Consider the following 20,852-nt stretch of genomic DNA (forward strand, 5'->3'; position numbering starts at 1 on the left):
ACAAAGGGAAAAAAAAAAGATCAATTTGGCTTTGACTATGCCAACTACCTAGATCGATGGAAAGTCCTCAAAGAGTGGGCAAAATGCCATGGCCAGGAAGCTTTAGAGGGAGGGCATGAACTTGGAGGGGAGGTGGTATTAATAAATGCACCCAACCCATTGTCTCTGGCCACAGGAGGAGGCAGGTCCCAGAAACCAGGTTTGCCTCTGAGAAGAATGCTCTGGGAAGAGCTGGATACTTGGAGAGCCCTCCTGCTCTTTCCCTTCTCCTTCACACAGCTCAAGTTGGGGCGAGGTGGAAGAGAATTGGGAAGGAGTAGGGTCTGGGTACAGGTAGATCCCTGGAAGGCTGGTTGGTGTTTTTCTCCAGTGGTAGCAAGTTGCTGGAGCAGGTTGTTGGCACAGTTGGGACTCTTCAGTAAGCTTGGCCTGTCTCTACTGGTAGGAGGCCCAGGACAGCTGAATGTTCTCCCAGCTTCATCCTGCGCTGTGTAGACAGACTCACGTTCTTGGCCAGGTAATCAACAGCGGCTGAAGAGGAGGGGAGAAGAAAGGAGGGTGGGAAAAACAGCCTAAGGTTAGCATTTGGTGCAAAATGAGGCTTTCAGCATCAAAAGGGGTGCAAGCACAGACCCCACAGGGTGACTGACAGAGAGAGGACCAACGCCAAGGTGGTCACACATAGGATCAAAGAATTGTCAGGGTTGGAAGGGACCTCAAGGCTCAGCCAGTTCCAACCCCCCTGCCATGGGCAGGGACACCTCACACCACAGCAGGTTGCTCACAGCCACATCCAGCCTGGCCTTAAACACCTCCAGGGATGAGGCTTCCACCACCTCTTTGGGCAACCTGTGGCAGTGCCTCACCACAGTCATGGGGAAGAACTTCTTCCTAATGTCTAATCTGAATCTCCCCTCTTCTAGCTTGGATCCATCTCCCCCCCAAGTCCTATCACTGCCTGATACCCTAAAAAGTCCCTCCCCAGCTTTCTTGTAGGCCCCTTTCAGATACCATGAGGGCTCCTGTCTCCTAGCAATGAGTGCAAACAGATGATGATGGTCCTGCCAGAAACACCTAGGTAGGTCTCCATATGCCTACTGCTATGAGCTAAAATCCTCCTTCTGCCACAGTAAATGGTGCTTCCAGAGGAGCTGCCTGAAGAAAAGCCTGCAGGATAAACCTTCCAGCCTCACCTCCCTGCATCCTCTCATGGTGCCCAAGCCAACTCTTGTGCTCGGTGATGCTGATGGAAATGATTCCAAAGATTTCAGTGGAAGCTCACCAACTCCAGACTAAGCTGCTGTGGATAGCACAGCCTGGGCAGGGATGGGTTAGTGGTTGGACCTGAGGAGTTTGAAGGCTTCTTCCCATCAAAACCATTCTATGATTCTGCAGTTCTATAATTCAATGATTCTATGACTGTGATTCCATGACTATGATTCTATGACTATGATTCCATGACTATGATTCCATGACTCTGACTCTATGACTATGATTCTGTGACTATCACTCTATGACTCTATGACTATGACTCTATGACTATGATTCCATGACTCTATGACTATGACTCTATGACTATGATTCCATGACTCTATGACTCCGTGACTTTGATTCTATGACTCTGACTCTATGACTATGATTCTATGGCTATGATTCTATGACTCTATGACTGACTCTGACTCAGTGTTTCTGTGACTCTATGGTTCTATGTTTCTAGGACTCTGACTCTATGACTCTGACTCTGACTCTCTGACTCTATGACTATATTTCTGAGACTCTATGACTCTATATTTCCTTGACTCTATGATTATGACTCTATGACTTTATGTTTCCATGACCCTGTTTCTATGACTCTCTGACTCTGTGTTTCTGTGACTCTGTGACTATGAGTCTACGACTCTGTTTCTATGACTCTTTGTTTTTATGACTCTGTGACTATGTTGCTCCTACTGTTTCTGTGATTCTCTGACTGTTTCTGTGACTCCATGACTCTCTGTTTCTGTGACTCTACGACCATGACTCCACGACTCTGTTTCTATGACTGTCTGACTCCATGATTCTGTGTTTCTCTGACTCCATGATTCTGTGTTTCTCTGACTCCATGATTCTATGTTTCTCTGACTCCATGATTCTGTGTTTCTCTGACTCCATGATTCTATGTTTCTCTGACTTCATGATTCTATGTTTCTCTGACTCCATGATTCTATGTTTCTCTGACTTCATGATTCTATGTTTCTCTGACTCCATGATTCTGTGTTTCTCTGACTCCATGATTCTATGTTTCTCTGACTTCATGATTCTATGTTTCTCTGACTCCATGATTCTGTGTTTCTCTGACTCCATGATTCTATGTTTCTCTGACTTCATGATTCTATGTTTCTCTGACTCCATGTCTCTATGTGTCTGTGCCGCTATGACTCTATGCCTGCTGACTCACATCTATAAGCTCTACTGCCTGCTTTCATCCACCCTTCCTAAGGGAAACTGCTTTGCTTCTCTCCATCTGGGTGAGGAACACAGCCACAGCTCCCGAGGCGATGGCAAAACCTGGACCCCCAGCTCGCCTGACTGCCCCATGGTCTGAGGAGGAAGAGGACTGGGGCAGGATGGTGACATTGCTCATTAGCTGAGCTTCAGTCAAAGCCTCTCCCTTTCCACTGCCTTTAATGGCTCAAATTAGATTAATAAGGAGCTGGCAGGAGATGCACAATCGGTGCCAATGAGTAAACAAATTTCAGCCATCAACGTCTTGTCAGATGCCTGCCCCAGAGGAGGTCCCTTCCAGGCACAAACTCTTATTAGACTTGTCACATCTATTAGAATTCCTGTCACGCTTCTGTGTTCCATCACCAGCATCATTAACACAGCTCCAGCCTCTGGGAGCCAGGAGGACCACATTAACCTGGCAGCACTACTCCTCGCCGGCTGGCACGGCACGGCACGGCACAGCCTGGGCTGCTGGAACCCAGCAGGCTTGGCACTGGGAGGCTTATCTGGGACTGAAGTAAGGCCTGATGGGGAGCACAGCTCCTGCAGCAGGAAGAGTTGGGAAGGAGCTCATGCAAGTGGAGGTGGCACTCATCCACATCCCTGGAAGTCTCACAGTCTCACAGTATAGCAGAGGTTGGAAGGGACCTCAAGAGATCATCAGGTCCAACCCCCCTGCCAGAGCAGGATCACTGAGGGTAGTCTGCACAGGAATGCATCCAGGTGGGGTTGGAAAGTCTCCAGAGAAGGAGACTCCACAACCCCCCTGGGCAGCCTGCTCCAGGGCTCTGGCACCCTCACTGTAGAGAAGTTTCTCCTCATGTTGAGCTGAAATCTTCTCTCTTCTAGTTTGAACCAATTGTTCCTTGGCTTATCTCTGTGCACCACCCAAAAGAGCCTGGCCCCCTCCCCTTGCCCCCCACCCCTTAGCTATTGATAGACATTGATCAGATCCCTCTCAGCCTTCTCTTCTCCAGACTAAACAGCCCCAGGGCTCTCAGTCTCTCTTCATAGGGGAGAGTGTTCAAGTGTTCAAGGCCAGGCTGGATGAGGTCTTGAGCACCCTGGGCTGGTGGGAGGTGTCCCTGCCCATGGATGAGCTTTAAGGTCCCTTCCAGCTCAAGTCATTCAGTGATTCCTTGGGGGCTGGGATCCTGGGCTAGCTTGCCTTGTGCCCTGGGCTCTGGCATGTTGTGCCATGTTGCTTCTAGCTACAAGGTGGAGTTTACAGAGGATTAGACCCCAAGCTGTGGCTCTCATCAAGACCTTGTCAGCTTGGTCCTTTGGTATTCATAAAGTCATAGCATGGCTTGGGTTGGAAGGGACCTTAAAGATCATCCAGTTCCAATCCCTCTTCCATGGACAGGGACACCTCCCCTCTAACCCAGGTTGCTCAAAGCCTCATCCAGCCTGGTCTTAAACACTTCCAGGAATGAGGCACCCACAACTTCTCTGGGCAACCTGGTCCAGTGTCTCACCACCCTCATAGCAAAGAACTTCTTCCTAACGTCCAATCTAAACCCATCCTGCTCTAATTTCAAACCACTGCCCCTTGTCCTTGTCTTTCAGATGCCCACATCAAACAACATCTTTGGGAGGCTGTAGGTGAAGAGGAAATTCACTCCTTTTGTGTTTGTGGTGCTGCCTCTGCTCCTGTTGTCACCTGTGGGTGAACTCAGATGGGTGCATGGGAAAGCAGGAGTCAGAGGAGGTCATCCTGGGAAGCACCCAGCAGAATGGGAATGTGATGGCAGTCCCATCCTTCCCAGAAAACCACACTCAGGTCCCAGGATTGCTTTTTGGAGAGGTGGGAAGAGATCAAAGGCAGCAGGACAAAGGCAGGAGAGGAGTCGGTAGGTTTGTTGGTTTAACATAGTGGAAACCAAAATATTGCCAGAAACTTACCAAAAGTACTCTGGGTGTTTATTTGCTTATGTGAGGGGAGAAGTGTGTTTGGGGTTGGGTTTTGTAAACAGAGTAGGAGGAGGAGAGAAGTGAGGGGAGAGAGATCTCTTCTAGGTCCTGTCCCAAGAGTACCAAAGCTACAAAGCTCTTACCTACAAGCCCTGCCCCCACCATCCCAACCTCCCATTTTTATGGCATCAGTGTTCACTATAAAGAAGTTCAATGTTTTTTTTTTTTTTTTTTGCTGCATCATAGTGGGAAGAAGCATGTACTTGATAGAATCACAGATTTGTTTGGGTTGGAAAAGGTCTCCAAAATCATTGTATCCAACCAGCAACCCAACACCACCATGGCCATCAAACCCTGTCCCCAAGTGCCATGGCCACAGGTTTCTTGAATACCTCCAGGGATGGAGACTCTACCACCTCCCTGGGCAGCCTGTGCCAGTGCCTGACCACTTTGGTAGCAAAGAAATTGTTCCTCGTGTCCAACCAGGAGACAGAGTGACTGAGAGCAGCCAGGCAGAGAGGGACCTGGGGGTGCTGGGTGAGAGTAGCTGAACATGAACCAGCAGTGTGCCCAGGGGGCCAGGAGAGCCAATGGCATCCTGGCCTGGATCAGGAATGGTGTGGCCAGCAGGACAAGGGAGGTTATTCTGCCCTGTGCTCAGCACTGCTCAGGACACCCCTTGAGTGCTGTGTCCAGCTCTGGGCTCCTCAATTCAAGAGAGATGTTGAGGTGCTGGAAGGTGTCCAGAGAAGGGCAACAAGGCTGGGGAGGGGTCTGGAGCCCAGCCCTGAGAGGAGAGGCTGAGGGAGCTGGGGGTGTTCAGCCTGAAGAAGAGGAGGCTCAGGGCAGACCTCATTGCTGTCTACAACTACCTGAAGGGAGGTTGTAGCCAGGTGGGGGTTGGGCTCTGCTCCCAGGCACCCAGCAGCAGAAGGAAGGGACACAGTCTGAAGCTGTGCCAGGGGAGGTCTAGGCTGATGTTAGGAGGAAGTTCTTCAGAGACAGAGAGATTTGCCATTGGGATGTGCTGCCCAGGGAGGTGGTGGAATCATCATCCCTGGAGATGTTCAAGAGCAGCCTGGATGAGGCACTTTGTGCCATGGTCTGGTTGATTGGATAGGGCTGGGGGATAGGTTGGACTGGAGGATCTTAGAGATCTCTTCCAACCTGGCTTATTCTATGATTCTATGAACCTGAACCTCCCCTGGTACAATTTCAGGCCATTTCCTTTTGCTCTATCACCTGCTACTGGTGACGATCCCAAAGTCCTTCTTCCAACTGAAAGGATTCTATGATCCTACATGATTTGACTTGACCATCAATAAATAATGGTCTTGTGGAGGTCACCTCACCCTGAGTGGCATTGCAACAGCATTTGAGAAGGAGTGAAGAATCAGAGAGCAGGAAGAATGAGAAGTATCTGCTAAATACAGCATGAAGTGAGAAAGACAAGAAAAAATGTTGTTCCATCAAGGTCAACTTGATGTAAGTGATTGCTCTAACAGGGCTAATTACCAGTGAAAACTGTTTCCTTGTGCAGAGATGGAGCTAAATGGGGCTCATTATAAGAGAGATTTAGAGTGAAGTGGGCTTGTGGTGCCTGTGCAGAGCTGGAGATACAAACATCCACACACACACAGGTGTGGGATTTAGAAGGGCAAGGAAGTTGGGGAAGAGTCTGGAGAACAGGGCTGGAGCTGAGAGAACTGGGGGTGTTCAGCCTGGGGAGAAAGAGGAGGCTGAGGGGAGACCTCATTGCTCTCCATAACTCCCTGAAAGGAGGTTGGAGTGAGGTGGGGGTTGGCCTCTTCTCCCTAGTATCAGGTGATAGAAGGAGAGGGAATGGCCAGGAATTGTGCCAGGGGAAGGTTAGGTTGGCCATGAGGAACAATTTCTTTCCTGCAAGAGTGGTCAGCGATTGGGACAGACTGCTCAGGGAGGTGGGGGAGTCTCCATCCCTGGAGGTGTTCAGGAAATGCTTGGCCATGGCACTTGGGGCCATGGTTTAGTGGCCATGGTGGTGGTTGGACTCAATCTTAGAGGTCTTTCCTAACCAAAACAATTCTATGATTCCATGATTCTCTGATTCTTTGACTATGAGCAGGAAAACACTCCAGTTCCAAACAGTGTCCAGCAGCCTCTGAACTGGGCTTGTAAAGGAAATGGATGTCTAGCAGAGAAGAGGGAGCTGAGAGACAAAAAAAAAAAAAAAAAAAAAAGCCAGGAAATGGGATCACAGGATGTTAGGAGTTGGAAGGGACCTCAGGAGATCATGGAGTCCAACCCCCCTTCCAGAGCAGGACCATAGAATCCAGCACAGGTCACACAGGAACACATCCAGATGGGGCTGGAAAGTCTCCAGAGAAGGAGACTCCACAACCTCTCTGGGCAGCCTGTTCCAGTGCTCTGTGAGCCTCCCAGTGAAGAAGTTCCTCCTCATGTTGAGGTGGAACCTCCTGTGCTGAGGTCTATTCATTGCCCTTTGTCCTATGCCATGGTGCTATTGAGCAGAGCCTGTCCCTTCCCTCAGATATTGATAAACATTGATCAAATCCCCTCTCAGTCTTCTCCTTTCCAGACTAAGCACCCCCAGGGCTCTCAGCCTCTCCTCCCCAGGCAGTGCTCCAGTCCCTTCAGCATCCTTGGAGCTCTCCATTGGACTCTCTCCATCAGATCCCTGTCCCTCCTGAACTGGGGAGTCCAGAACTGGCTGCAATATTCCAGGTGTGGCCTCACCAGGGCAGAGTAGAGAGGGAGGAGAAGGGGACAAATACATCAGTGGGAGCTGTGTGAGTTTTCCATCAGCCCGGGGAGAGGCCTGAGTGAAAATTCCTGCAGCAAACCCAAGACAAGCCTTCCTTTCTCTTCCCTTCTCCCGTGCTAGGCTCCCCCCTCCTCTCTCTCTCTCTCCCAGCAAAGGGAGTTGGTCCTCCTGACTTTATTTTTTCCTCACACGGGGTGTGACTAACGTCTTGCCCAAGGGAATCTTGATTGGAAATCCATGGTATTGGAATTTGTTTAAGATTTTTATCAATAGCACGTGTGTCCAGCCTCACATCCAGAAGCGAGGGGGGAAGGTCAAAGGGTCACAGATCAAACTCCCGAAAAACACAGAAAGGAGGGAGGAGCGGGAGGGGGAGGAGGGGGAAGGAGGGAGGAAGCTGCTATTGATCCCGGCTGCCGCCACAGCCGGTTCTCATTTAGCTGGAGAAGTTAAAGACATTAAAGGGGCTGTGACGGAGAGGGGAATAAAAAAAAAAAAAAAAAAAAGCCACAGACCAAATGGAAGGAAAGGTCACTGAGGACAAGCTGTGGGCAAGCAGGAGCGCTCCAGGAGGAAGAGGATGCACCTTTAACCCCGCGCCGATCGCGCTCTCACACCAGCGCCGCTGATTAGTTTAACACCAGCAGGTGAGCCCTTTGCCAGCCTCGGGGGTGGGTTGGTGACCCAGCAGCTCTGGAGGAGAAAACAGATCCTCCCAGGCTCCCTCTGCCCTTCAGACCTTCTTGTGGCCGTCCAGTGTCTTAAAGGGGCGACAAGAAAGCCGGGGAGGGACTGTTTAGGGTGTCAGGGAGGGATAGGACTAGGGGGGAATGGAGCAAAACTAGAAGTGGGGAGATTCAGATTGGATGGTGGGAAGAAATTCTTCCCCAGGAGGGTGGTGAGAGACTGGAAGAGGTCACCCAGGGAGGTGGTGGAAGCCTCATCCCTGGAGGTTTTTGCAGCCAGGCTGGATGTGGCTGTGAGCAACCTGCTGTGGTGTGAGGTGTCCCTGCCCATGGCAGGGGGGGTTGGAACTGGCTGAGCCTTGAGGTCCCTTCCAACCCTGACAATTCTCTGATTCAGGCCTGATCTTTGGATTCATAGAACCATTCATAGACCTTCATTGAGTCCAACCATAACCCAACTGCTATGAGCACTAAACTATAACCTGAAGCACCACAGGTACACACTTCTTGAACACCTCCAGGGATGGTGTCTCCACCACCTTCCTGGGCAACCTGTTCCAATGCCTGACCACTCTTTCAGGGTTACAGTTTCACTCTCCCAGATCCACAGCCCAGGTGACAGGCATTGGAACAGGTTGCCTGGTGACAGGCATTGGCTTAATGGTTTTAGTAATCACAGAATGCTTTGGGTTAGAAAGGGACCTTTAGAGGTTGTCTCATTCAACCCATCAATACCTCCGAGCATGGACTCAGCTCAAGGCAGGAGAGGAAGCAACATGTAAAGTTCTGCATCCTAGGGGGAGGCATTCCAATCCCAGCTTTCCTCTGGCTGAGCAGGGTCAGCATCCTGTGGGGCTTTTGGAGAGGAATTGGAGAGGAGGAAGGAGAGATGTCCAGAAGTTGTCTTTTTTCTAACAGAAAAGTTTTCCCCAAAATTATTCCAATTGAGACTTTCGACTTGGCCTGCAAGGGGATGTGGAGCAATCTCCATCTGCCTGGTGAGTGGATTCCCTTTTCCTCTCTAGATGGGCAGATGCCCATGGGAATCCCAGCACAACATCCATACATTCCCTCCCTCTCTTCCCCTCTTTCCTCTGCAGCGAGGGCACTTACTTTGTCCGTACTGCCCATACTGGTAGCCAGCCACTGGGTCCACACTGTAACTGGTGGTGCTGTAGGTGGGAGGACAGTAGGACTGGGAAGTTGGGAGGCTGTCCACAGACTTGATGGAGTCACTCCTCTGGCTGCAGCTGGCAGAGATGGAGTTGGTGGTGTCCAAGCCACCGTGAAGGGGGGAGATGGAGAAGTCAGCCTGGGGCTGCGGAGGAACCCCGCTGGGGTTGCTCAGGATGCTCATCACCTGGAGAGGCAAGGAGACAACACCTCAGTGTCTGGAGGAGACAGGGCACCTGTGCAGGTGGCTTCATGCATACCAGGGAAAAACAGTGGTGTTCCCCCAGTACAATCAACACAGGTTTGGCCAGGCTGGAGAATGAAGGCTTGCTTCCAGCAGATGACCACAGACAGTCCACACAGTTGGATCCTCTGCATCTAAAGCTTCATTTGAAAGCTCTCAGCAGGGATAATTGAGAGGTTCCTACACAGCACACTCAACCCTTGGTCTTTCTTTGCTGGCCTGCCAACCATGTTTGCTGTGCTATTGAGAATGAGTGCTGGAGAAAGGAATAAACCTGGGACAGCCCTGCTGGACACACACTGCCAGGAACTAGCACCTCTTCCCTTCCTGCACAACACAACCCTCATGGAAGAGGAGGCACACAGAGAGGTGGGAAGCCAGTCTGTTCTCCCAAGGAACAAAAGGATGACCTCAAGTTGCCCCAGGGGACGTTTAAGCAGGATGTGAGGAGCAATTTCTTCCCCAAAAGTGTTGTTGAGCCCTGGAACTGCTCAGGGCAGTGATGGAGTCCCCATCCCTGGAGGGATTTCAAAGCCATGGAGATGGAATGAGGCTCAACAAGGCCAAGTGCTGGGCCCTGCAACTTGGGTCATAGCAACCCCATGAACACTCCAGGCTTGGGGTTGAAAATTGGCAAGTGGAAAAGAGCCTGGAATTGCTCAGGGCAGTGGTGGATTCCTCATGCCTGGAGGGATTTGAAAGCCATGCAGATGTGGTGCTGAGGGCCGTGGTTTAGTGGTGACCTGGCAGTGTTGGCTTAATGGTTGGAACTGATGACCTTTAAAAGGTCTCTTCCAACCAAAACAACCCAAAGATTCAATGACTCTGTAAGACAGGGAGCAAAAAATACTGAGTTTCAACACAAGATGTTGAAGACAGCTCCTTTCCTTGGAGGTCTGAGTGGAGCTTGGTTTGTGAAGGTCCCTAACCAAACCAGAGGCAAACCCTTTCTGCCTTTGATGCAGACTCAGCTTTAGGGACTGAAATGTCCAAGTTCTCTTTCCCCCTCACATGTTAAAGGAGGGGTCTGGATTGGGCTCAAGTGCTTGGCTTGAAACTGTAATTAAATTTGCACACCAACCATCTTCCTGCTTCCAGACCTGAAACAGATGAACTTTATTTTGCCTTCTCCTTTTTGCAGCAGCAGCAAAAAAAAAAACAAAAAAAAACAAAAAACCGAAAAACCAAACAAAAAACCCCCCTGATTTGTTCCTGTTGGGTGACTTTGGGGTAAGCTGCTCCCTTCACACACAGCCCCCACCCTGATCCTTCCAGGGCCTTAATGCCTTCTGCAATCAGCAGAAGGTAAGGGGGAGGTTGGCAAGTGAAGAGTGGAAAGAGTTTGGAGAAATGGTGGTGAGGGAAGGAAGGGATCTGCTGGTGCCCCTGGGTTGAGCTGGTGGATTGAGCTGCAGGATTTGTGCTGGGGAAGGGTGGGAGGGGAGGGGGAGAGAGGGGACAAACCACTCACCTCGGGGGGCCAGGCCAGCGCTCAGATGCTGAGCGGCTGAAAGATCTCTGAATTTAGCATAACCTTATTGACATCAATTAAAGTGGCAAATTGGAAATATTTGGAGCCTGGCAAGTGGTAAAATGAGCCCTTTATTCCCCACACCAGAAGCCTGGGGAGCTATTGTGCAGAGGATACACTCTCTGGAAGGACACAAGAAGGGGTTGTATAGAGCAGCATCTCCCCTTCCTGCTCACCCAGATGCTTTTCTCATCCCCTCCTCCTTCACCTTCCTGCTGGAGTGGGGGGCTTAGGCTGAGTGACCAGCTAGGGGCTGGCCTTTGCTTTCTAAAGCCTCTCCTCCCCCCCAGGAAAGGGCTCAGGAGCCCTGCAAAGATGCTTTCCCTTGATGTAATGCCACCTTCTGACTCAGCCAGCTTGAGATCCTTCCCAGGTATTTGGGAATTTGGGAGCAGGGGTGGCTGGACCCCCATAGAGAGGGAGATGCTGGGAAGGGGGTTAGTTGATAAGCCTGGAAAATCAATCTAAGCCTGAGCCATGGGTTTGTGTGCAGCAGGGAGCAGGGGTGCAGGAACGAGCTTGGAGCAAGCTCAGGCCAAGCAGTGCAGTGGCAGCAGCACAGAGCTCAGCCAGGCTTCAGTTACAACCACAGAATGGGTTGGGTTGGAAGGAACCTTAAAGATCATCCAGTTCCAACCTCCTGCCATTGGCAGGGGCACCTCCAACCAGTCCAGCTTGCTCAAGGCCTCATCCAACCTAGCCTTGAACACCTCCAGGGAGGGGAAATCCTTTTATCCTCTTCTTCAGGATTTTCAGCCAGCACTGAGCTTGCAGTTTGGTACTGGTCTGCAAAGCAACTGTGGCCCAAAACTGTTCTCTCCTTACAACTCCCTAAAAGGAGGTCAGAGCCAGGGTGGAGATCAGATTCTTCTCACATGCAACAAGTGACAGGACAAGAGGAAATGGCCTCAAGATGTGCCAAGGGAGGTTCAGGTTGGATATTAGGAAAAATATCTTTACAGAAAGGGTTCTCAGGCACTGGACCAGGCTGCCCAGTATGGTGCTGGAGTCCCCATCCATGGAGGTGTTTAAAAGATGCATGGATGTGGTGCTGAGGGAGGTAGGTTTGAGGTAGTGGCTTAGCAGCAGCAGCAGAGGGATTGTGAGCTCTGGTGAGTGTTTGGGCTTGATGATCTGCAAGGTCTCTACCAACCTCAACACTTCTATGGCTCTATGATTCAGTGAGAAGTTAAAACTGACTTAGTTGTCTCTACACCACGGGGCAGACAGAGCCTGAATTCCCTTCCCAGCTCTCCAGACCCTCTGGGCACAGCTTCTAAATCCCAGCACTTAAGCCTGGAGGTATCCAGATGAAGTTGTTATGCCAGAACGCTGTGTAAAATGTGCCCATGGACCTCCCTGCCCCATGGCAGCCCAAAGAGTGAAAGGCAGGGGGGGTGAGGGGAGGAAATTGCATTTCAATATGCAAGACAGAGTGGATTAAAACCCAGAATAGGGCTGTCATGCTTTTCTGTGTGGATGTAATGTAAACCCCTCTGCCTCAAAGGCTTATGCAGCAGGGAAATCATGGGGAGTGCAGCCTGAAGGGAGGTTTCCCAGCTGCAAAGTTATTTGTAACCTTCCACTAAAGCCAGGTCATGAACTTTGCTCTGGCTCAGCTCTGAATCCCCTCCGAATGCCCCCACTGGCTGAGGGCATACCTTGGAGCTTCAGCATCTCCTTAGCTGTAGGTGTTAGAGCCTGCACCTCTTTGCCCTGATGGGTATCCAGGACATCACACACACACAGAGCAGCCACCAGACATTACTGGATTGAATTCACAAGCAGAATCAGATGTTTGAAACAATAAACATCCTCCACGCATGCACCAAAAACACAGACAGAGGAGTTGGCTTTGCAAAGCTCCAGCGGGGGCAGCTCAGAACTGGGCTCCTCAATATCTGAAGGGCACCTCCATGAAGGCTGGGGAGGGACAGTTTCCAAGGGCATGGAGTGACAAGGATGAGGGGAAATGGTTTGAAGCTGGAGCAGGGGAGGCTTAGTTTGGGCATCAGGAGGAAGCTCTGCACAATGAATGGTGAGACAAAGGAAGAGGTTGCCCAGAGGGGTGATGGAGACCCCATCCCTGGAGGTCAGACTTGATGGGGTCCTGAGTAACCTGATCTAGTTGGAGGTGTCCCTGCTCACTGTAAGGGGGTTGGACAAGATGACCTTCCAGGGTCTCTTCCCTCTTTTCTGTGATTCTGTTTCTCCTCTCCCTCCCTGAGCTGTCCAGGTCCGGCAGTGCTGCCCTACACGGTCAGAAAGAAATCCTTGTGCTAGAAAATGAAGGACAACTGGAACCACTCACAGACCAGAAGGGTTTTCTAGTGCTCTCCCTCCTGGCCATCTCCCCAAAAGAGTCAGCTGCTTTATATTACTCCAAGAAAAGAAAAGGCTCTTAAAGCAAGCAGAAGTCGAATTGACACTTCCTCTATGGCCCTTGTGAAAAAGGAAGGGGGATGTAAAGCAACTCTGCTAAATGAAACCCAGATTCACACTCACAGCAGCTGAGACCAGAGAAGACACTTGCACAAATCCCTCCTAAAGACAGTAACTGCCTATAATCAGGCAGAATCAGGACTCATTTCCTAATCCCAAGCTCTGCTGCTGCCTCACAGGGGCTTGTGCAAGTCACTTCAGCTGGGGCTCGACTAACCTTAGCCACGTGAAGTTAAGTTTCTGCTCTCTGCTAATCCTCCAGGATCCCTCTACAGAGAGACTGCCACTTCTGAAGGACAATTCATGCCCATCCTAACACCCCTTGCTGAAACAGGTGGGCTGGATTTCCCTCGGGAAATCCCCGGTGAAACGTAAGGATGCTAGCAGCACATCGTGATGATGCCAGGGTGGACACATCCCTGTGCAGGGCTTGGAGAGGGGAGGTGCTGGAAGGTGGCTGTGATTGGCACATCCCAGCTGGGTGCTCCTACGGAGGTAGGCTGGGGAAGTGCTGCAGATCACAGAACCATAGAAGTGTTGAGGTTGGAATGCTTTTGAGAGCATCAAGTCCAACCACCCACCCAGAGCTCACAGTCCCTCCACTGCTGCTAAGCCACTGCCTCAAAACCCTCATCCCTCAGCACCACATCCCTGTGGCTTTTAGATCCCTCCAGGGATGGGGACTTCACCACCTCCCTGGGCAGCCCTCTCCAGTGCCTGACCACTCTTTCTGTAAACAAATGTTTCCTAACCTCCAACCTGAACCTCCCTTGGCACAACTTGAGGCCACTTCCTCTTGTCCATGTGAGAAAAAAACCAACCCCCACCTGGCTCTGACCTCCTTTTAGGGAGATGTCGAAGGCAATGAGGTAAATGAGCCCTGAGAAAGGCTGTGGGGCTCAAATGAGCCAGCAGCCCCAAAGATCTTCCAACCTGGTTGATTCTATGATTCTATGGTTGGACTGGATGATCTTGGAGGTCTCTTCCAACCTGGTTGATTCTATGATTCTATGGTTGGACTGGATGATCTTGGAGGTCTCTTCCAACCTGGTTGATTCTATGATTCTATGGTTGGACTGGATGATCTTGGAGGTCTCTTCCAACCTGGTTGATTCTATGATTCTATGGTTGGACTGGATGATCTTGGAGGTCTCTTCCAACCTGGTTGATTCTATGATTCTATGGTTGGACTGGATGATCTTGGAGGTCTCTTCCAACCTGGTTGATTCTATGATTCTATGATCTCCTTTCCCTCTTTGGTACCATTGTCCATGGGGAGCTCTTTGCCTTTTCCAAGCCTGCTGAGAGCAAGGTGGGGCTGAGCTCCACTGAGACTTTGGTTTGTCACAGGTTTAGCAGAGGACAGCATCTGATCTTCCCCACCCCAGGGCATGAAGGTGTTAGGAACCACAAGAGGGAACTGGAGGTTTCTATTCCCTCCTTACCATGCAGCCACCCAGCACTGATAACCCTACCTAAGCCCTCCAGCCTCTGCAGCCCCAGGGTTTCTGACTTCTTGTTTCATCTGGAGAAACTCATTTCCCAGGCAACTTTTTGAACCTTGGGAAAGTCTGGGGCAGCTGGATGAAATCCTCTCCTTCAAGAATGCAAAGTCCTTTTCCCTTTTCTTTTCTTTTTTTTTTTTTTTTTTTTGACCTTGCTTTCTTCTAATTTATTACTTCTTGGTGCATTATCATCACCAACTAAAAATCAATACCCACTTCACATCTGCAAGGCTTTATCTGGAAGGAAATCAGCTCCCTGTCCATCAGAGTGATTGACAGCCTTCCCTTTCCCTCCCTCCCTCCCATCACTCGGCCCTCTCCCTTTCCCCATCTCCTTCCCCCTTGCTGCTGTCCCAAATCAGTCACAGGCGTGGGCTGGGCTTGCACTTGGGGCTAAGTCAATAACAGCCACAGTGCCAGGAGCCTTCAGCCTCGTTTCTCCCCTTTCCAGAGGTCATTTGTCATGGGGGGGGAGGAGGGAAAGGAAGGGGGGAAAGAGGAGGTTGAGGTCTTGGTGTGTTGGGGAGACCAAGGTTAACACACAAAGCCCATCCTGGATGAAAGAGTCACCCCCCTCCCTTCCACCTCCTGCTGCTGCCTCCCTCTTCACCCTCATCTCTGCAGCTCCCTTTCCTGTTCCAACCCTTCCTCCTCCCCCCCTCTCCATCCCCTGGGACGTTTCATCACTCTCTCCCATACTTTAAAAGAAGGGGAGTTTAAAAAATGTAATTAATTCCCTCCATTTCTGAGCTGGCCCTCAGGGCCTCTGGCCATGGAAACTGCAGCAGGGGAAATGTGCACCCTTTATGATAAACCACTGCAGCTTTGGGAAAGGGAAGTGCAATTAGGACCTTCAATCTCTGCCATCAGGCCCTCAGATTTTTGGTTTGAGGCTTGGGGAGGGGGAGGTGACAGTTGGGGTGCGTTGGATGGGCAAGGGAGGGGCTCAAGGGGCAGAACAAGAGATAGGGAGAGAGATTGCTGAGATAGGGAAGGCAGGGAGGAGAGAGGAGAAGTTCAGAGATTCACAGAGTGGGTTGGGTTGGAAGGAACCTTAAAGTTCCAACCCCACTGCCATGGGTTCCTCTAGCCCAGGTTGCTCATCCAGCCTGGCCTTGAACACCTCCAGGGAGGGGGCAGCCACAGCCTCCCTGGGCAAGCTGTTCCAGTGTCTCCTCACCCTCACTGGAAAGAATTTCTTCCTCATCTCCACTCTCAGTCTCCCCTGCTCAAGCTTCAATCCATTCCCTCTCATCCTGTCATTACAAGCCCTTGTAAAAAGTCCTTCCTCAGCTTTCTTGTAGCCCCTTTCAGGTTCTAGAAGGCTGCAACCTGGAGCTTTCCAAGTTGCATGCCCAAACTTCATCCCAGCAGACCTGGCTGCTGCACCTCACTGGCCTTTGTGGTCAGAAGCTCTGTGGGGAATACCAGGACAGCCCAGGCCATGCTGGGCACACCTTCTGCCATGCACTATCAGCTTGCCAAGACACTCAGTCAACAGAGACATCAGGCCCTGGATGAGAGGAAATGACCTGAAATGGTGCCAGGGGAGGTTTAGATTGGACAGGAGGAACAATTCCTTTCCTGTAAGAGCTGTGAGGCACTGGTACAGGCTGCCCAGGGAGGTGGTGGAGTCCTCATCCCTGGTGGTGCTCAATAAACCTGTGGCCATGGCACTTGGGGACATGGTTTGGTGGCCATGGTGGGATTGGGTTAAAGGTTGGACCCAGATGATCTTAGAGATCTTTTCCAACCCAAACAGCTCCATCATCTCCACTCAGTGATGCTGCACTGCCCCATTCCCAGGAAGACATCAAGGGATTCTGAGACCAACCCAAGCAAACAAAACAATGGGAAGGCAGGAGCCTGAGGCCAGCATTTTCCAGAGAGACCTCTGATTCTGGGTTGTCTCCATTTCTGGACACTTGATTTGACACAGCACAGAGCATCCAAAACCAGAGCCTGCCTTAGAAAAAAAGGCTGCATGTGGAAACTGCTGAGCCTGGCTGAGTTCTGAATCAAAGGAAGACAGAATGCTCTGCAACTAGCTGAAGGGTGTTAACTCCAGAGAAGCTGCTGGCTGCTCCCAAAGGGATGCAAATGGAATACTGTGAAGACACTGGAATGGGGGAAAACAGAGGAAGGGGCTCCTGGCAGGGGTAGAGTTGCTGGGGTAGTGCTTTCCTAACAATAGGTAGGAAATTTCCTCTCTTTGCTTCCAGTTCTGGTGTCCTCATCATAAAAAGGATATGGAACTGTTGGAGCAAGTCCAGATGAGGACCACAAAGATGATCCAAGGGCTGGAGGACAGGCTGAGGGAGCTGGGGGTGTTCAGCCTGGAGAAGATTTCAGGGGCACCTCGAAGCTGCCTGGCAGTACCTGAAGGGATCCTGCAGGTAAGTTGGAGAGGGACTTTTCATGAGTGTGTCTAGGGGCAGGACAAGGAGGGGGATGCTGAGAAGGAGTAGGTTTAGACTGGATCATAAGAAGAAGTTCTTCAGTAGGAGGGTGGTGAGACTGTGGAACAGGCTGCCCAGAGAGATTGTGGATGCCTCCTCCCTGGAGGCGTTCAAGGCCAAGTTAGAAAAGCCCTTGAGCAACCAAGTCTAGCTGAGAGGTGTCCCTGCCCATGGGACATGGGCCATGGCAGGAGGGTTAGAGTAGATGGTCTCTGAGGTCCCTTCCAACCTGAGCCATTCTAGGATTCTGTGGTTTGGGAAAGGCTGGAAAAGTGGTGGGCTGGAATATTTGATACTACACCAGGCTAAAGGCAGAGGGAAACTCCCTGTGTGAAGAGTGTCTGCAGGCTGACACCTCTCCTTCTTCCAACTTCTGTGGTGTTCATGCTCACACCATTTCTACGGTGTGGAAAAACTGATGGATGTGCTGGGGAAAGTGCTGGGTCTTATGGATTTGCTGGCATGGATCTAAGGATTCCCTCTGAGCTCCTCCACAAGGGCTTGGGATCTGCCCTCTTGTGCTCCTGCTCTGGATCGGGGATGCTCTGTCCTCCAAGTTTGGTGGGGGCTCAGCTTCATCTTTGCCATCTTTATTTTGCAGCCTGCTCAGCTAACCTTTTCCTCCCCTCTGGCAGGAGGCAACCCTTCCTCCTATTAATGCTTTTTGATCTCTCTGCCTTCATTTCCACTTGGTGGGAAGAGGAAGAGTCGATTATTCCATACATACATTAAACGGAAACAAAACCAAGAGGCGACTGCAGGACTACTGAAAGATGAAGAAAGAGTTGGGAGGAGATAAATAACAGTTTCCCCCCTCCCCCCACCATCCCCCCCCCCAAAGATCTTCACTTGAAAGGAGGATAAATATATGCAAATATGCCCCTAGGTAGGACTAAAATGACTTAGGCAGCAATCACTAACACTGCACTCACAAAACCGAGCAATTAATTCTGAGCCTTATTCTAAACCACCAGACCCAGCTGAGCTGTGTCCCAATCTGCCAAACCAATCCAGGAAGTCCAGCCAGGAAATGTGATCTTTGCACTCAGGCCAAACTTCCTGCACCTAGGAAATGCCTGATCCAGGTTCCCTGCAGACCCTTCCAGCTAATGTCACTTCCAGCTGGATTTTGGAGCCCAGGGAGTGAACCTCGCATTGTCCTAAGGGTGACTTAGGACAGCCCTGGCCACAGTGGCATAAAAGAGCAGATGATAACTCTCTGATTCTGTTTTGTTGTGGGTTAAGGACTAAGAAACCTGATGTTCCACTGCCTCATCTTGCCAGGGGTTTATCATCCATCCATCCATTTATCCATTTAACCATCCATCCATCTATCCATCCATTTATCCATCCATTTATCCATCCATCCATTTATCCATCCACCCACCCACCCATCCATCCACCCATCCATTCATCCATTTATCCATCCCTCCCTCCCTCCCTCCATCCATCCATTTATCCATCCATCCATCCATCCATTTATCCATCCATCCATCCATCCATTTATCCATCCATTTATCCATCCCTCCATCCCTCCATCCCTCCATCCATCCATCCATCCATCCATCCATCCATCCATCCATCCATCCATCCATCCATCCATTTATCCATCCATTTATCCATCCATCCATTTATCCATCCATCCATCCATTTATCCATCCCTCCATCCATCCATCCATCCATCCATCCATCCATCCATCCATCCATTTATCCATCCATCCATCCCTCCATCCATTTATCCATCCATCCATCCATCCATCCATCCATCCATCCACCAGCACCTTACCAGTCCTAAAGAGCACAGTTCCTAGAACTGAAGCTGACAGGACCTCACCAAATCCACTCCAAGGCTGCCTGTGGCTGCTGCTGTCGGGGGTGGGGAGTGCCTCATTTCCCTACCTTTCCCCACTCTGTTGGAAAATCCCTGGAAGGCAGTGAAATGCCTTTCCCAAGGCCATGCCAAGTGTGTCAGAAAGCAAAAGCAGAAGCAGAATGCAATGTGCCTGAAACCTTTCTGCTTTCTATGGGACAGATCATACAGGATCACTTCAAAGTGACCAGAAACAAGTGAGACAGTGAACAATAAATCCAGAAATATCATCAAATGCCTTTTCAAGTGACTTAAAACATCTGAAGGATGCTTCAGTGCCAGAGGGGAGAGGTCCAGGACACAGCAGGTGAAATGGAGATGAGCCTTTTGGTGTCCTAAAACGACCCTGTTCTTTCACTGAGCAGATGGAAAACTGCCACACACTCAAGATGGAGAGGGCTTGGGATGAGATGCAGCTGGGGATGCAATGGTGAGCTGCAGCAAAGCAGACTTGATGCAGGCTGCACAAAGGGAGGACTGGGCGGAGGGGGTGGAAAAAAAAAAAAGCTTAAAAAGAAAAGCAAAGTTGATGGGAAGTTGTTACCTGATTGTTCAAGGCTATGGTGAGGTTCCACCTGGAGCACTGCATCTTGTTTTGGGCACCCTGCTTCTGTAGAGATGTACAAATTATGGAGAAGGTCTAGAGAAAAGTTTCTAAGCTCTACAAAAGGCTGGGAGAAGGTCTTAGCTATAAGGGGTTGAGAGAAATGGTTTAAGCCTGGATGGTCTGGGAAAGAGGAGAGGTTTCTGGGGATAGCAGAAGGGAATCACAGAATCCTAGAATGGTTTGGGTTGGAAGGGATCTTCAAGATCATCCAGTTCCAACCCACCTGCATGGCCAGGGACAGCTTCCACTAGCCCAGGTAGCCTCAGAAGCACCCAGCATGGACTATGGGAAATCCTGAGCTGCAGTGTAATTTGGAGGGGAAGGGTGGAGGCACAACTCATAGGACTGGGGGTTGCACTCAGTGATCTTCTTCCCCAGGAGGGTGGTGAGACACTGGCACAGGTTGCCCAGGGAGGTGGTGGAAGCCTCATCCCTGGAGGTTTTTGCAGCCAGGCTGGATGTGGCTGTGAGCAACCTGCTGTGGTGTGAGGTGTCTCTGCCCATGGCAGGGGGGTTGGAACTGGCTGAGCCTTGAGCTCCCTTCCAACCCTAACAATTCTACAATTCTATGATCTTTAAGGTCCCTTCCAACCCCACTCATTCTATGGATCTAGAAGCACAAGCCAGTACTCCTGGCATCAGTGCACCAAACTCTACTATCACTTAGAGAAAAGCAGATGACAAAGTGTTTACCAGTCTGGACAAGCAGAGAAGAAACAAAAAGGGGGGGGGGTTGAAGGTAAAGGGGGGAGGGGGGAGTATCCCAAGACTGCAAGTATCAACTTCACTAACTAACAAAATCCAGAGACATGAGCTCACTCCTTCCAGAAATGGGAGGGACCTCAAGTCAAAAGGCAAACTAGCACCTTGCCATCTTGGAACTGTCAAAAGGAGTTGATTTTCATCTGCTGCTGAGCATCTTCCCTCTGAGAATGGGCAGCTTGGCCTTTGCTTAGCATCAACATCATCATTCACAGAATCCCAGAATCAACCAGGTTGGAAGAGACCTCCGAGATCATCAAGCCCAACCCAGCACCCAACTGTATCCAATCAACCAGACCATGGCACTGAGTGCCTCATCCAGGCTCTTCTTAAACACCTCCAGGGATGCTGACCCCACCATCCCCCTGGGCAGCACATCTCAAAGGGCAATCTCTCTGTCTGGGAAGA

At 50.6% G+C, this 20,852-nt stretch overlaps 1 protein-coding gene across 3 annotated transcripts in view; it reads right to left on the reverse strand.

Moving 5' to 3' along the window:
* Positions 1-415: 415 nt before the first annotated feature.
* PAX7 (paired box 7) overlaps positions 416-20,852 on the reverse strand; it is a 172,933-nt gene continuing 152,496 nt past the window's right edge. For 2 of the 3 annotated variants that reach the window (XM_054394800.1, XM_054394799.1), the window contains exons 8-9: positions 8,965-9,211; positions 416-531 (exon numbers count right to left, since the gene is read on the reverse strand). In XM_054394800.1, the coding sequence (XP_054250775.1) occupies positions 416-531; positions 8,965-9,211 (363 nt within the window). Of the gene's footprint in view, positions 532-8,964; positions 9,212-19,619; positions 19,686-20,852 lie in introns of all 3 variants that reach the window. The other variant, XM_054394798.1, reaches the window with a different exon arrangement.

Source organism: Indicator indicator, chromosome 32, assembly GCF_027791375.1.
Source record: "Indicator indicator isolate 239-I01 chromosome 32, UM_Iind_1.1, whole genome shotgun sequence".
Classification (NCBI taxonomy): Eukaryota; Metazoa; Chordata; class Aves; order Piciformes; family Indicatoridae; genus Indicator; species Indicator indicator.